Below are 15,133 nucleotides of genomic sequence, written 5' to 3'. Positions count from 1 at the left end.
CCTGCCTGGTTTCCCCCATGGCCACCTTCCTTGGCCTCTTGTAGTGTCCTTGGCTTAAAATGCGGTTGTGATTTTTACACTTCTGGCTCAAATCAAGGCTCCCGCATGGCTGCTGTGCAGAACCTAGCTACTGTGAATGGGAACAGGCTCCAAAAGATGCAAGGGTTAGCCACCCATAGGTGAGAAGTGGGCAAGCTGCTGGCCTTGAGGTGGGAGGCCCCGAGGGCGCACATACTGGGCAGGCGAGTTAACACACCTACAAAGCTGGTTTCCTCATTTACAAAGCGGCTCTCAGAGTTGCCACATGTCATTTCAAATTAGGAGCTGCACCTTGGGATCTTAGCAATGTCTCAGTGAGTTGGTGGTATGCTTTCGGCTTTCTGAAGGGATCATGTAAAGAATGAGAGGGGCAGCCGGCAGCGGTGGTGCATGCCTTTAATCCCAGCACTCAGGGGGCAGCGGCTGTGAGTTTGAGGCTAGCCTGGTCTACAGAGGGAGTTCCAAGACGGCCAGGGCTGTTACACAGAGAAACCCTGTCTTAAGAAAAAAAAAAAAAAAAACCAAAAAGGAAAAAAAAAAAAAAAAAAGAAAGGGCAAGTTTTATAACCGTCCCAAAGCCACCAACTTGAGCTATCTGTAGTATGACATGTTAATGTTAGTGTGACCTTTTAGCACCTTGGTTGCTTGGGCTGCACAGATTGCAGTTTGTCGTTGCAAATGTGTGACTGACATCCTGGAATGGGTGGGTGGGGGCTCCAGAGACATGCCTGGAGTCCTTGGCTCAACACCCCCTGGACATGGGCTTCCAAGGACAGCTTTGGCATTCTTGGCTGTGGCTAGAGATGCAGAGATGGCGAGAAGTTTGAACTTCTCCATTGGTCATGCCTCAGGAGTGGGGAAGCCAGAGGTATCTGCTTGGCCGACTAGACTGTTTTGCAAAGCACACCTAGATCATTGCATCCTCACAGGTCTGAACATTGCATCCCCTCATCCTGGCTTCTGCTTGTTTGTGAGATTTCTTGAGGACCCCTTAGGACAGAGAAGGGAACAGTAGGTGAAAAGGTAACCATGGGGCTTCCAGGTCTGACTTTGACCAGTGACTGGAACTTTTCCCCAACACACCTGTCAGCTCAGATCACCATACTATGCCCTGCAACCAGGCCTGGGGTGATGACAGCCTTTTCAGACTTCTGACCACATTGACTCAAAAGCCCTCTTAGCTAAGATTTACTAAGAATGACAAGCTAAGTCCTCTCACCCTACAGCCTGCCTTTAAAATCCCTACAAAGATTTGGGGGTTTCCCTTACTTGGGGGTCCCCACCTTAACTTCACTGAGTATGGAGGTTCCTCTCTTCCAAAGCTTGCTTCTCCGGGTTGGGTGTACCACTAGACATGCTCCTGGCTGGCAAGACTCTCCTTGGGATCAGGATATCTAAGTCCAGGAAGGGGCTGCTCCCATCCTGGCCTGTTCTTCCCTGCTTCCAGAGCTGATGGATCACTTCACCCTCCGACTTGTTCCTCCAGGTTGGACCATATGTGTACCCCCACCCCATGTCTCCCAGATGCCCCCTGCCCCGACCTCCCAGATGCACAGGATGTGCAGACTGGAGGAAGGCCAGATAATTCCGGAACTTCTTGGTCTCAGCGAGGCAAGGCCTGGATTCCCTGCAGGTGGTGCATCCTGAACTACGCTTCCGGTGCTTTGACCCCAGGCGAGTCCTTTGCATCACTATCTCCCACTTGGGGCAGAAAAGGCAGGAGGGAGGAGAAGCATGCCCTTACAATCCGGCCCCCCGGCATCCTGCAGAGGGACTTGTGAGGTGTGCTCCCCACCAGCGTAGGGCACTCGGGTGGTCTCACGCAGCCCTAGCTTGCAGTCAGCTTCCCCACTTGCTCTAACAGGCCTGAGGGCGGGGCCCGCGGAGGAGGCGGGGTCACGCGGGGGGGGTGATGGGTGGGGCTCTTGAGGACCGACCAACGGTGGCAGTGATGGGCGGAGCTTGATGGCGGGTAACGGCGGTGATAAAACGCAAAGGGTGGCGCCGGCGTAGACTCTTTTCTCTGTACGCGGAGAGCCGCTCGGCCGCGCGCACGCCGGGTATCTAGGCCGAGCCGGGAACGCCGAGAGCATGGCCGGCGCGGGCGCGAAGCGGCGCGCGGTGGCGGCCCCGGCGGCGGCGGAGGAGGAGAGGCAGGCGCGGGAGAAGATGCTGGAGGCGAAGCGCCTGGACGCGGACTCTGGGGGCGAAGGCGTGACCCTGCAGCGCAACATCACACTGCTCAACGGTGTGGCCATCATCGTGGGCACCATCATCGGCTCGGGCATCTTCGTTACGCCCACCGGCGTGCTCAAGGAGGCGGGCTCGCCCGGGTTGGCGCTCGTGGTGTGGGCTGTGTGCGGTGTCTTCTCCATCGTGGGCGCACTCTGCTACGCCGAGCTGGGCACCACCATCTCCAAGTCGGGCGGCGACTACGCCTACATGCTGGAGGTCTACGGCTCGCTGCCCGCCTTCCTCAAGCTCTGGATCGAGCTGCTCATCATTCGGCCCTCCTCGCAGTACATCGTGGCGCTGGTCTTCGCCACGTACCTGCTCAAGCCTGTCTTCCCCACCTGTCCAGTGCCTGATGAGGCAGCCAAGCTCGTGGCCTGCCTCTGCGTGCGTAAGTAGGGGCCCGGGTATGGGCTGGAGCGGGGCGGGCGAGGACCGAGGTCCCTGGTCCTACAGTTCGGCAGCACTATCTACATCCCGCATGTCCACCCCAGCATCTTCCATCTCTCCATTCCTGGACCATCTCGGCAGTTTCAGGGTAAAGTCACAGGTTCCAGAACCCACGTGCGTTTCATTAACTCATTCACAGCGTCTACACTTTCGGGGCAGCCCTCGCGAGACCTCAGTGGGTGCCGGCTCTGATTCATTAAAATACGAGCGGTCTACCTTGTCCCGGATGAGAGCAATAACTCCTACCTCTTGCAGAGCACCACGTGGAGTGGCTGATGTGCCAGTTTCCTGTTTCAGCTTGACTGCTGACTGGTTGCTAAGAGGGAAATTGCAGTTTGAAAAAAAAAAAAAAAAACCTTACGTTCTTCAGACTGGCCTGTCATGTGCTGACGCATAAGAAAACAGTAGTAATAAATGTGTGTGGTAGTTAAGGCTGCTTGCTCATTAGGACAGAGCAGCAAAATCCTATAAAAACTGTGAGTAAAGGACTGGCGCTTGGCCGCAGACAGTCTGTGGGTGGGTTTGGAGGTCTCAAGATGTGCCAGGTAGCAGCTGTTGAGCGTCGACCTTACAGGACTCATAGGTCAGGAAGGATTGATTTCTGCTTTGTAAAAAACAATTGGGATATTTTTTAGGACGGGGTTGGGGTGTGGGAGTGTGATCTTTGAAGGACAACCTGGAAATGGTGCTGCTTTCAGAATTTACAGATGAGTTCATTCAACGGAGACAGATTCTCTGTTTGCTTTAGGAACTGCCTTGATAATGCATATGAGGAGAGGGCGGCAGGGCCGCAGGCTACGCTGGAAGTTTTGGGTCGTGAGCCGTGAAAGCAGGGGGCCGCTTAGCCGCTGTGGAGCCGCTGCTGAATGGCAGGCAGTTCCTGTTGGGACTTTGGCCCTGAGACTTGTCTTTTGTTACCGGTTACATAGCTTTCAAGGGTGCTCTAAAATTCTGAGACCTCCACCCTGCTCTGTGGAGACTGACAGGATGATGACATGTAAGGTCTCCGTGCTGGTTGCTTAGTTCGTGTGTCAAAGATGGTCATAGCCACGATTGGTCTGTGAAAGCCCTGGGCTGGCAAGGGACAGCCTAGCCTTGGAACAGTGGATTACTGTACTCAGCTAGTCCCAATTTTAAATGTCCAGTTTTCGTCATTAATGGGAATTACTTGGCCTTTAGGCAAGATAGGGAATGGCATGGGTATCTTTAGGGGTTTTTGTTTGTTTGTTTTTGAGACAGGGTCTCACTGTGTAGACCTGGCTGGCCTACAACTTTCCCCTCTCTGCCTCCCATGTGCAGGGAGTAAGTGTGTACACCACCATGCCAAGCTGGCACGGGTATCTTTAAAGAGCCCACACTCTCTCGTCAAAATGGACCTAGAGGGCTGGTTTCTGCTTCTGCGGGTGCGAGTGAAGTGTGGGGTACCATGCTTGCCCCTCGGGAGGCAGTGAGGGTGAAGGGTTTACAAGTGTCCTTTGTTTTAAAGGTTTTTTTCCATGTTTTATTTCTTTTGCACACTGGTGGAGGTCAGAGGATAGTTTATGGGAGTTGGTTCTTTCCCTTCACCACGTGAGTCCCTGGGATAGAACTCAGATCTTCATGTTTGGCAGCAAGCTTTTATTCTCTGAGCCATCTTGCTGGCCTAAATGCCTTCTTTCTTTAAAAAAAAAAAAAAAAAAAAACAAAAAACCACCGGGCAATGGTGGCACACGTCTTTAATCCCATCACAGAGGCAGGTGACTCTCTGAGTTCGAGGCCAGCCTGGTCTACAGAGTTCCAGGACAGCCAGGGGCTACACAGAGAAACCCTGTCTTCAAGAAACCAAAAAAAAAAAAAAAAAAGTAAAATAGTAGCATGAATGCATAATTGTTTAAATATTCAACTTATATAAACTTGTGAGAGTCAAACATGAGATCCACATTCCTGTCACCTCCGCCCTGAGGCTAATGGTAAAGTCCTAATTGGATCATGATGGACACTGTTTTTAAAGCCTGAGGGGACTCCGCATGTGTCAACTCTTCAGGAAAGCTTCATTTAGGGCTCCAACAAGCTTACACAGCATTAGGAGTTTCCAAGCCTTGAGAATGAAGCTGAGGGTGGGGGGTGGGTTATCTCCCAATCCATGGAGCCTAGAGCAAGCCACATTCTAATGGACTTCTTTTGTGATGTAAGGGTTTTGATGGTTTTTTGATTGTTTTAATTAAGAAAAAATTGATTGTTTGAGTGTCTTATCTACATGTGTGTCTGTGCACCACCTGTACACCTTGCCTGTGGGAGACGAGAGAGTCAGAACTGTTGGGACTGGCATTACAGACAGTTGTAAGCCATTATGTGGGTGCTGAGGATTGAACCCCAGTCCTCTGGAAGAGCACCTAATGGTCTTAACTATTGATCCATCTCTGTAGTCCCGTGACACAGGGTTTTACAAACTAACGTAAGTAGCTTTCTTACAGTCCTTTGTGTGGCTGCTCTGGGTAGAACCCTCTGGTAAGTTCTAGAACAGACACACCCTGGCCTGAGTTCTGGAGTGTTCAGGTGAGATCTGTCAGTCATCCTCTTTCTGCTCACTTGGTGTTCACCTGACAGGCGCTGCCAACATTCTGTGTCTGTGAAGCACGGGTGTGAGATTACTGCTGCTGCTTTCTAGTTGGAAGGAGGCTTCTCGGCTTCTCCAGCGGAGCCTCACCTCTGCCTGCTTAAAACAGGCAGAAGTCTAGAAAGGGAATCGGGCTCGGTGGCAAGGCGAGAGGACCCCAGGCAGCCCAGTGGAGGCCCAGAAGAGCTGCAGAGTCTTTAAAGGCCTGGGTGTTGGCTCTGGGAGGATTGGACTCTGAGGAGTTTCAGTGTATGTCAGTGAGTGCCCTGTTCTTTCTGGAGGGCACTTCTGGGAAACATAGTGTTCCCTGGCTTCCATGCCTTGGGAAAGGCCCTGAGGCAACACCAAGAGTCAGATTTTTAGAGCAGAGGTCTGATTCCCGTTGGTAGATGCTTCTAGTTCATTGTGCTTGTCTCTCCACAAGTTTCCTTCACCCAGTTAAGACTGTTGGGAAATGACTCGGCATCGGCCCAGAACAAACCCACTTGTGGTAAAGGTAGATAGATGCCCTCTACCTTACAGTGAGTCTAGATCTCTCCCTATATCCTTGGACCTGGTGTGGGAAACTTGGAGAGGAGTCTTTCATAAAGAGTAGAAGACTTGCTTTCCACATCTTTCTGGATGGCCATGTGCCTGTGTAAGTGAGGCCTGGGGGGTCGGGGGGGGGGGGGGGCGGCTTGTTCTTGCCCAAGCAGAGCACAGTAGCTTGGGTAGTGTCAAGTTGACTTGGAGCCTTACTGTTTCTACTGTTGTGATGAACGCCATGACCAAAAGCAATTTGGAGGAAAAGGTTTTATTTCATCCTACCTAAGCTTGCAGTCCATCATCCAGAGAAGTCAGGGCAGGAACTTGGAGGCAGTTAATTGATGCAGAAGCCATGGAGGAGTGCTGCTTACCTATTCCTTCCTCATGGCTTGCCTGGCCTGCTCTTTTTATGGCATCCAGGACCACCTGCCCACCCATGGCACTCCCCACAGTGAGCTGGGCCCTCCCACATGAATCATTGACGAAGAAAATGCATTATAGACTTGCCTCCAGGCAGCTCTTCTGGGGATATTCCTTAAATTCAGAGTCCCTGTACCCAAATGACTCTAGCTTAGTGCCCGGATATGTCTTGTTGCAGAATCCTACAAACTGGTGCTGAGATTCTGCCTCGGCTGGGATTTATCTAATCTCTCAGGGCCGCGGCTGTCTGTGCTGAGGTGCACAGGATTGTAGCAGTCTAGACTCCGGAACGCAGCACAGGCTCTGGGTGTGGTCAGTTCTCTTCTCTCTGGAGAGAAGCCCTGGATGGAGGGGGTCTGAGCAGGCTCACTGCTCCTCGGCCACCTGTGTCGCTTTCCCAGGCTCTGAGTGTAAAGGATATGGCCTGCTGACTAGTATAAACTGTTGAAGGTGTGCATCCTGTCCTTTTCCTGGCTAGGTGGAGGATGAGACCTTGTCCGCTAAAGTTTGATCTAAGATGACCGAGAACTCTTATCACCATCCCAAGAAAGAGAACAACTGGCTGACCCGGACTCGCCAGTGCCAGGAAACTCACCACTCCTTACTCTCCACCAAATAAGTTGGGCAGGATTTTGGACATTCTTAGCTGACATGTGCCTGGGGACCTATGACCTGAGATATTTCCCACCTGGTATCAGATCAGGAGCATTGTGTTTCTGATTTGAGAAATCCATAAGGACCCTCTGAACCTCCACTTGTAAGTCTGGAAAATGGGGGTCCATCCTGCCTGGGTATTGGTGGAGAGTTTGATTTAGCGTGCCCCACGGGGCCAATCACACAGGATATGTGTCGTCTTCTGTACTCTGTCCCGTGTGTCTGTCCCTCTTACCATGGAGCAGCCCCACAACCCACCTCTGCATTGAGAAAAGGACGAGAGAAGGGAGAAAGAACCTCTGGAGGATGTTGGCTGCCTCCTTTCCTCTGAAGCTTGGGCTGCAGGGCATAAGCTGCCAGTGGCGGGGTCTGGGTGAAGAAGTGTGGACTCCCACTTGGCCCTCCCTGGATTTCTGATGGCCATCGGGCTGGCCAGGCTCTTCTGACCTGAAGGCCAGTGGGTCAGCTGAGTAGCGACTGGAGAGGATGGGGGTGGCATGGCTTTTTGCCCCTTCTCTTCAAGTCACCTGCTGGTTTCTACCCCAGAACTGCCTCTGCTGTAGATCCCACTCCTCAGTCCAGGCCTCTGCAGGCCTGGGTTGGAGTTTCTGGGCACTGCCGCTGCCATGGCTGAGCTGAGAGAAAGGCTCTGGTGTTGCTAAGGCGCCAGTGGCCCCAGTGTCTGGAGCCATAGCTCAATGCTGCCAACAGCTCAGTAATTAGCACTGAAATCGGCTTTCCCAGCCAGACATGAAAGTGCATGCACACTGAGCAGATGACACCCAGTCACAAGACCTGGGGCCCCAGACATGAGTAGTTCACAGAACCTGTGACCTGGACAGGTGGGAAGTAAGGCAGGCATTTAGGCCTTAAAGTATTTCTAACCTTTTTTTTTTTTTTTGTGGTGCGGGGAGGGTATGGACCTCTGGGTAATCCATAGCATGCCCAGGCCCTGAGACACACGTGAGGGCAAGCACCCTGAAAGCATTGCCTCCTGCAGGGCACACATCTGGCCTCTGCATAGTGCTTCTGCTGTAGCCTTTGAAATCCGTGTAATCATCCCCATATCTCACAGCTAGGGAAACTGAGGCAGAAGTTAGACTGGGAGCACCCAGCCATGCTCTGAGCAGGGTAACAGGTGCCAGGATCCTGGGGTGGCCTTGGCCACTACATCCAGGAGTCTATTCTGCTAAGGTAAGGAAGGACTCGGGCTGCTCAGAGTTTCATCAGCATTTCGATTCCTGAGGATGGGCTCCTTCCCTTTTGGTGTCTGTAGGAAGCTGTCCAGCCACCCTTTCTTCACCCCGCCACAGTTTCCACTGGGATGAGCTTTGAACAGCGCCATCTGTCCACCCTGGGAAGTCCTGGAGGTTGAGATGCCTCTCATTCTTACCACCCTCCTTATCCATCTCTGGGACACTGTAGGGGTGACACAAGGCTTAGGAAGCAATCGATAGGCTCAGCACCCCCTCAGCATGACTGGTCCCAGAGCCTTGTGGCTTGCTGGTCATGGGAAGCTGCCTCAAGAACAGTGTTCCATGTTCCAGGTCTTGCCCATTCTACCTTCAGCCAGTCTTACATGCCAGCCTCTGATGTATCCCCTAGACAGCTCTGTTCCTTCCACTTCCCTGACCCAACTGGAGGACTCATACCCAGCAGTCCCTGTCATCTAGCAGTGTTCTAAACTGTTGCTTTCCAGGTGGCTAACCACATCACATCTGTGTGCCACGAGGGAGGCTAAGAGCCTGAGATGTCTTATTCCTGAGCACCAGTCATCAGACCAGTCATTGGCTGGATATTTTTCTGTGCCGTGCCCACACTTCCTTCATGCTAGGATTTGCTGCTATGTAAAGAATTAGCAGGATTTCCCATCCCAGTTCTCAGGAGCCTGGTGTGTGCAACCTGATCCACACTGAGTCATCCTGACCTTGGGGCTGGCCAGCATCTGTCATTGCTAAGACCTTATGGTGTGTCAGCTGCTTGTGGCCAGTGAGGGGCCTGCCTTCAGCTTATACTTCTTCTGAACAGGCCACCAACTCAGGCTGCGGGGCTAGAAGGGTCTAGGAGTATGTCTTTCTTTACTGGGTTCCCTGGGGCCTCATTAGCCTGGGTTGTGTGGGAAGATTCAGGGCCACAGAGATGGCCTGAGCCAGCTCCTGACTCTGTCTCTTGAGTTGTGAGCCCCCTGGACATGTGGCCCAGGGTGGGGTTGATAGTTCTCACAGCAGTGAGTAAGGTAGAGACAGCAGGGGACATTCCTGCTGAGTGGAACAGCTTCTTAAAGTGCTGTACAGTGGTGTCCTGGGTTGTTGGGCCCATTCAGCTGGCAATTCCCCTAAGGATTCTGCCCTGGCTTTTCTCATTGCACCTTTTGGACCTGACTAAAATGGAGAGAGGCCTTGGAGTCTGTTATTAAGAGCTACATGCGCCTCCCCCGGCCCCTCCCCGACACACAGGTTGCATCCTGGTGACATCTGAATGCACCCTGACATTCAGCAAGTTTATTGTAGTGTGCTTCCATCTGCCATCCACACTTCGAATACACAGACACACACACACACACACACACACACACACACACACACACACACACGCACACATCCCTACAGCTGGATTGCCCTAATGTAGCTTTAGGAACATCAAGGTTAGTCCTGTAGCTGGCTGTGGTACTTTGGGATCTGGGTGTCCTCCTTCAACCAAGAACTGTTGTGTGGATGGAGCAGGTCTGACCCACTTTTTCTTGATAGCTTCACTGATGAAGGAATTGGGGGGTGCCGTATGTTGATGTGTGAGACTGCACTCAGCTGGTAGTGAGAAACCCTTATCACTCTCCTACACAGCTTCGTTCCTGTGGATACTCAGCATTGCAGTGATGAGATTAAAAGGGCCGTGAAGCCCTTGGCATGGGATTTAAGCCATATGGTGATAGTTGTGGTTCTGCTTGTGGAATGGGCAGCAGAAGCTTAGAGGTGTTAGGTCTGCTGTGGAGGCCAGACAGCCTTTCGGAACTTCCAGGAACCCTTGAAACCTCTGTCTTCAGGGAACTTGCTTTAGAAGAAGTCTCAGGAAGTCACTGAGGGTGACTGGGTCTTTTCCCTAGCCCAGGACTTGGGTGTTAGTGAATTTCAGTTTATTAAGCCAACGTTTTTCCGGCCTGTTGAAAGGATCTGCCAGGCCTGTTTGAACAGTAGCTGGTACCTGCACCCCTAGAACTGTGTTTGGTTGACTAGTGCTAAGTGTGTGCTTAGTGTATATGAGGTCTGGTTCCCAACCCCACACCAAGAGAAAGATAATAGAGAATCCACATAGGCCTGAGCCTAAAGGGAGGGCACAGGAATTAGAACATGGGCAACCAGCTTATTAGTCACTATGCCGTAGAATGTTGAAGACTCCACAGCAGTAACCTTCCTCTGCCAAGACATGGTTGTAAGTTCTCTTGGCCCGTCAGAGTGACATCCTATGCTAGAGTGTGTCACACTCTGCAGGTTTCCTGACCTCAGTGGCCAGCAGTGGAGAAGGCCTGTGTGGTCACATGGATTCTCTGAAAAGAATCCAGAAAAGGAAGTCTAGAGAAGTCGCCCACTGGTGTGTGAGTGGGTGCCCTGGGCTAGTGACCTCAGCATGTGGGAAATTGCGGACCTCAGAAGCTCAGCTGTCTTGGACTTGTCAGGGTAGAAGTTCTAATCATTTGTTTGTTTGTTTCTCCCAGCACCTGGGGAGTCTGGCCAGATGAGCACTGGGGTGACTGGCCACTAGACATCCCACCCATTTGCTGCAAGGCAAACCCCGAATCAGTGCACAGAGGGGTTTACTGGGGCTCTTGTGGGCTCTCCCTGGGAGACTTGAGCAGGGAATTGGAGACACCTAGACTTCAAGGGGTCAGGAGATGCTGCTGACTTTTAGGGAGTCCTGTGTTCATCAGTGGGATTGCCTACTAGTTTTGGGACCCTGTGTGTGCTGGCTGAATTCAGATGAGCCACTTGCAGGAGTCAGAATGTCTCTAGACAGAGTCCCAGGTGTACTGCGAACTGTTGTTTAATGAGAACTCTACTCGGTGGGCTCGCTGAGCCAGCCCACACTCAAGCCTTAGTCCAGCTGTCGGTCCAGGGCTAGAAGTGCCCTGGGGGACCAGCCTAGCCAAGCTTCCTGGAACCAGTGAAGCCACCAACCACTTCCTCCACCCTGCCTCAGGAGCCTTGGGAGATTCGTTGCTGGTGGGGGAGTCTGGGCAGGACTAGCCTCATTTGCCTAGTGAGTTTCTACCATCTATCTGCCAAATTGGTGTGAGTGAGGCAAGCAGCTTCTGGATGGCTGTGTTTGCCCTGAGTGTGGTCCTCGAGGGAAAGATCCTGGTACTTTCTTACAGACCCCAACCAGATCGGAAGACCACCTCCACACGGTGTTCTGGTGGCAAATGTCTGCTTAGCCATGGGTCAGGTGGTGTCAGGGTGACCCTAGAGCTTCTTCCATGGCTGGGGCACTGTGTTGTGCTGACCCAGCCAAATAGTAAAGGGTCTGTGTGGCATGCTATACTTCTGTAAGATGTGAACCATGGAGCCCTGTGGTAAGCCAAGTAAGTGACCTTGGGCATCACCATGCAGCTGGCTAGGGATGAAAACTAACCTGACATGTGAAGAACAGTCATTATTAGGCCTGTGGTAATGGGGCCTGGCCTGCCAGCGATCTGCACCCAGTATGAGGCACTGGGCGTTATCTTACTGGCCCAGCTGGTTCTGAGAGCCTCCACAACCTCACTTATCTGGGGTGCCACGTGGGGAACTCCAAAGAGGACCAGCTTCTACCTCCTGTGCCATGGCCACGCTTATCTTCCTGACAGAGGCTTCGTATGAACAGCAGCCAGTCCTGCTGCCCAGTGTCTTTGGTGGGGAAACAGTGGAGAGGCGGCAGATTGTCTGGATAGGGAACTGAGGTTCCTTCCGGTCGGTCTTCTGACCGCCTCTTATGACAACGTCTCATGAAGGCCAGAAACCCCTGTATTCAGATGAATTCATTCATTTATTTCAGATTATTTCGTTTTGAAAACAGAGCTGTGGGAAATAATAATACCCTTGTTTGCTTGTTACCAAGTCAGTGAGCATTACCATTTCATTACCTGCTTTAGTTCCTTTTATAAGAGACGGGAGAGTATAGAGTCCCTTTTGTTCTGTCTTAGTCTAAGGTCAGAGGAAAAGTCAGCAGCTAGCAAGAAAGAGTTCAGTCCCAATTGCTGAGGCCCGGCACGAGCTGGACCTCCTCTGGCCGCTTGGTCGGGAGTCTGTTTTAGGCCAGGGAGAAGCTGGCTTGGCCCTCAGACAGGGCAGGGTGTTGGGGTAGCAGAGGAGGGGCGGGCCCACTGACAGCCAGGATGGTGCTCTAATACACTGTTCCCTTCCTCAGAGGTTCAGAGGGATGCCTCACACAGGGCGACTCGGCCGAGGCACGTTATCTGGAGCCCAGGGCTGGGGCGGACTTGCCCTTCAAAGCCAGAAACCAGAGACCACAGCTGCCAAGGCTGTGGCTGCAGTCACAGCGGCTTCTGGCTTAGGCACACTCTCCTGCTGGTTCACCCCAGCCAAATGCGATCTGGCTAGTGATGCAATCGGCCAGCCTCTTGCACCCAGAAGCCTGATATCTGGGGAGAATCAAGAGAGGCTTGGCATCTTGGGCTTTGTCATCAAACCTATCGGGACATGTGAGACTGTCTCTGAAAAGCTGGCTGAGAAAATGGTGACCTTTGGGTAAAAGGACAAAGGCTCCCGATGGGGAAGCATTTCACAGAGGGCTCGTGCGTCCATCCTGCCTCCCCCCCTCACTCCTTCACTCTGGGAGACTTGGAGTTTGCAAGCAAGTTGTTGTAGCAGCGGCCACCCAGCCAATGGAGCTTTCTCAGAGCTTAGTCACAGCCGAGTTACATCAGCCAGAGCTATGAAGAGGGAGGTGACTCAAATGATGAGGTCTCTGACTTCCTGGAGGGAACGCAACTGCCCAGGCCTCCATCCCTCAGCACCAGGGAGTCTTCCTGTTTCCCTTCCACTTGAGGTTGGCCAAGTCCAGATAATTAATGTGGATTTCTGTCTTTGTAGTCTGTTCCCCAAACTGCAAAATTACGTGTAATTAGTCTGGCTAGGGAAAATGCTGCCTGGCATCTGTGAGGCCTGAGTCAGCACCGACTCTCTGGAAGTTGCTCTGTAGGGAAGCAATGAGCTTCTTCTACATCCTGGAGAAGTCAGGATGCTGGTAGGCTGGTACCTTGCGGGGGGCTTCTGTACTGGTTAATGTTTGACCAAGGCAAGCCAGGATCCGCCCCCTCCTCCAGAGTGGTGTGTAGAGGCTGCCTGGCTCTCTTGGGGCAGGGGCCGAGGAAGCTGGAGTGTCTAGTGTGGGGACCCAGCTGCTACCAAGGTGGTGGGGTAGGTGTGGTTGTTGGCTTTTCGGTGTTTTTGTTTATGTTTACATTCAGTACACTGTTGAATCCCCGGTTCCTTACTCCACACCTACACACTCTTGACATGGCCTTGGGGTTCATTAGGGGACCAGGAAGTCCTTTCACCTACCTATCTGCAGTCCTTCTGGTCCCTGAGACCCTGCCTTCACCCTGTGTGTCCAGTTGCTCAGGTATCTACAAAATACTAATCATGGTTTTCCTGTTCAGCATATGCTGTTGAAACAGCAGGAGAGTTGGCACATACGTCTGTTTCGTCATGCCCTGAGCCCACCTGCAGCATGTGAGGACATGTGTTCCCTTTGGTCCTCACCTGCAGCCTATGCCCACCTTGCCCCGTTCTTTCCTCTTGGTCCATCAGATTCACACAGACAGGATGCTCACCTCCCTGCTTTCACCAGCCCCGTGGAAGGTTGTCTTTGAGGAGAGGGTCACCTCACAGCTTACAGTGCTGTGCTTGCCCCTAGCATGTACTATCAGAGAACCACATGGGTACCAGGGTTAAGTGGATGTCCTCCAAGTGGCCGGTTTGGGTTTCACTCGAGACTGCAGCCAGTATTCTTCCATAGGATTGGATACACATAGGTAACAGCAGGTGAAGATAGTTCTGATGGGGAGTCCCTCAGGAGGTTGAGACCACTCAGTTACGTGGAAATCTTAACCAGGCACGGTGGCACATGTCTAATCCCAACCCTCAGGAAGCTGGAGCGAAGGATCCAGGTTAAATGCCAATGGGGCTACATAGTGAGACTCTGTCTCAAAAAGGCCCGGATAATAATAATTCTAAAACTAAGAAAGAAACTCGACCTGGTGGTGCAGACTGTCATCCCAGCACTCAGAAGGCTTTGGCAGGAAGGTCTTGAGTTTGAGCCTAGCCTGGGCTACATGGTGAGACCCTGTCTATAAAAATCAAAAAGAAAAAAGATGAAAGGAAATTTGTTGCAGGCTATCCAGGGCTCTTTGAAGAGTTGGTGTTTCTAACCTTTGACCCTGGCCCCAGAGAACCAGCTAGCTTATCAAAACAAGTCCCAGAAAGTCAGAGCCCACGGGCAGGCAGGGCTTTGCCTCTGTGGGATCCCAGCCAGGAACACCTGACCTCCTCTGTGCCCCGACCCTGGACTGGACCGCCTGCCCTTGGGGACTCATGCTTTGCTCTCTCTCCGTGTCCTTCCCCACAGTGCTGCTCACAGCTGTGAACTGCTACAGCGTGAAGGCTGCTACCCGAGTACAGGACGCCTTTGCTGCTGCCAAGCTGCTGGCCCTGGCCCTCATCATCCTGCTAGGCTTCATCCAGATGGGAAAGGGTGAGTGACTCGACATGTGACACCTACTGTGTGTCATCTGCTCCCCACCCCCACCCATCCAGTGCAGTGAGTAGTCGGCCTGGTCCTCCTTGGCTACCGGGGACCTTGAGTTGGCACCAGGGAAAGTTGAATGGCAGAGGAAACTGTGAGCTCCAGAATGCGTACAAAGCCCTGTCCCTAGCAAAGGGCAGGAGTCTCTGAAGCCTCTGGGGCATCCCAAGTGTCTGCCCATCTGTGCAAGAAGTTGGGGGATCAGAGCTTCCACGTGGCAGGGTTTCGCCCACCACAGCACCCTTCCCTCTGCTTTGTGACCAGCGTGTCCCACGTGGGAGGGCTCTCTGAGGACTGATTTGTTCTCCATCCAGAAGCGTGGCTCTTGCTGATTCTCATGCCTGTGTGTCCTGGGACTGTGTGGCAGGCAGTGGGACTTAGGTTTCAACGACATGAAAAGTGCCTTCAGGAGTGGGGTCA

The 15,133-nt window shown here is 52.6% G+C and overlaps 1 protein-coding gene across 1 annotated transcript in view; it reads left to right on the top strand.

Moving 5' to 3' along the window:
• The first annotated feature begins 2,044 nt into the window (after positions 1 to 2,044).
• Slc7a5 (solute carrier family 7 member 5) overlaps positions 2,045 to 15,133 on the top strand; it is a 28,068-nt gene continuing 14,979 nt past the window's right edge. The window contains exons 1-2 of the mRNA XM_028880823.2: positions 2,045 to 2,662; positions 14,537 to 14,662. Of these exons, the coding sequence (XP_028736656.1) occupies positions 2,131 to 2,662; positions 14,537 to 14,662 (658 nt within the window). The 5' untranslated portion in view covers positions 2,045 to 2,130. The remainder of the gene's footprint in view (positions 2,663 to 14,536; positions 14,663 to 15,133) is intronic.

This window comes from Peromyscus leucopus, chromosome 5 (genome assembly GCF_004664715.2).
Source record: "Peromyscus leucopus breed LL Stock chromosome 5, UCI_PerLeu_2.1, whole genome shotgun sequence".
NCBI lineage: Eukaryota > Metazoa > Chordata > Mammalia > Rodentia > Cricetidae > Peromyscus > Peromyscus leucopus.
Note: the sequence above shows the minus strand (reverse complement) of the source record. Positions and strands in the feature narration are given on the sequence as shown.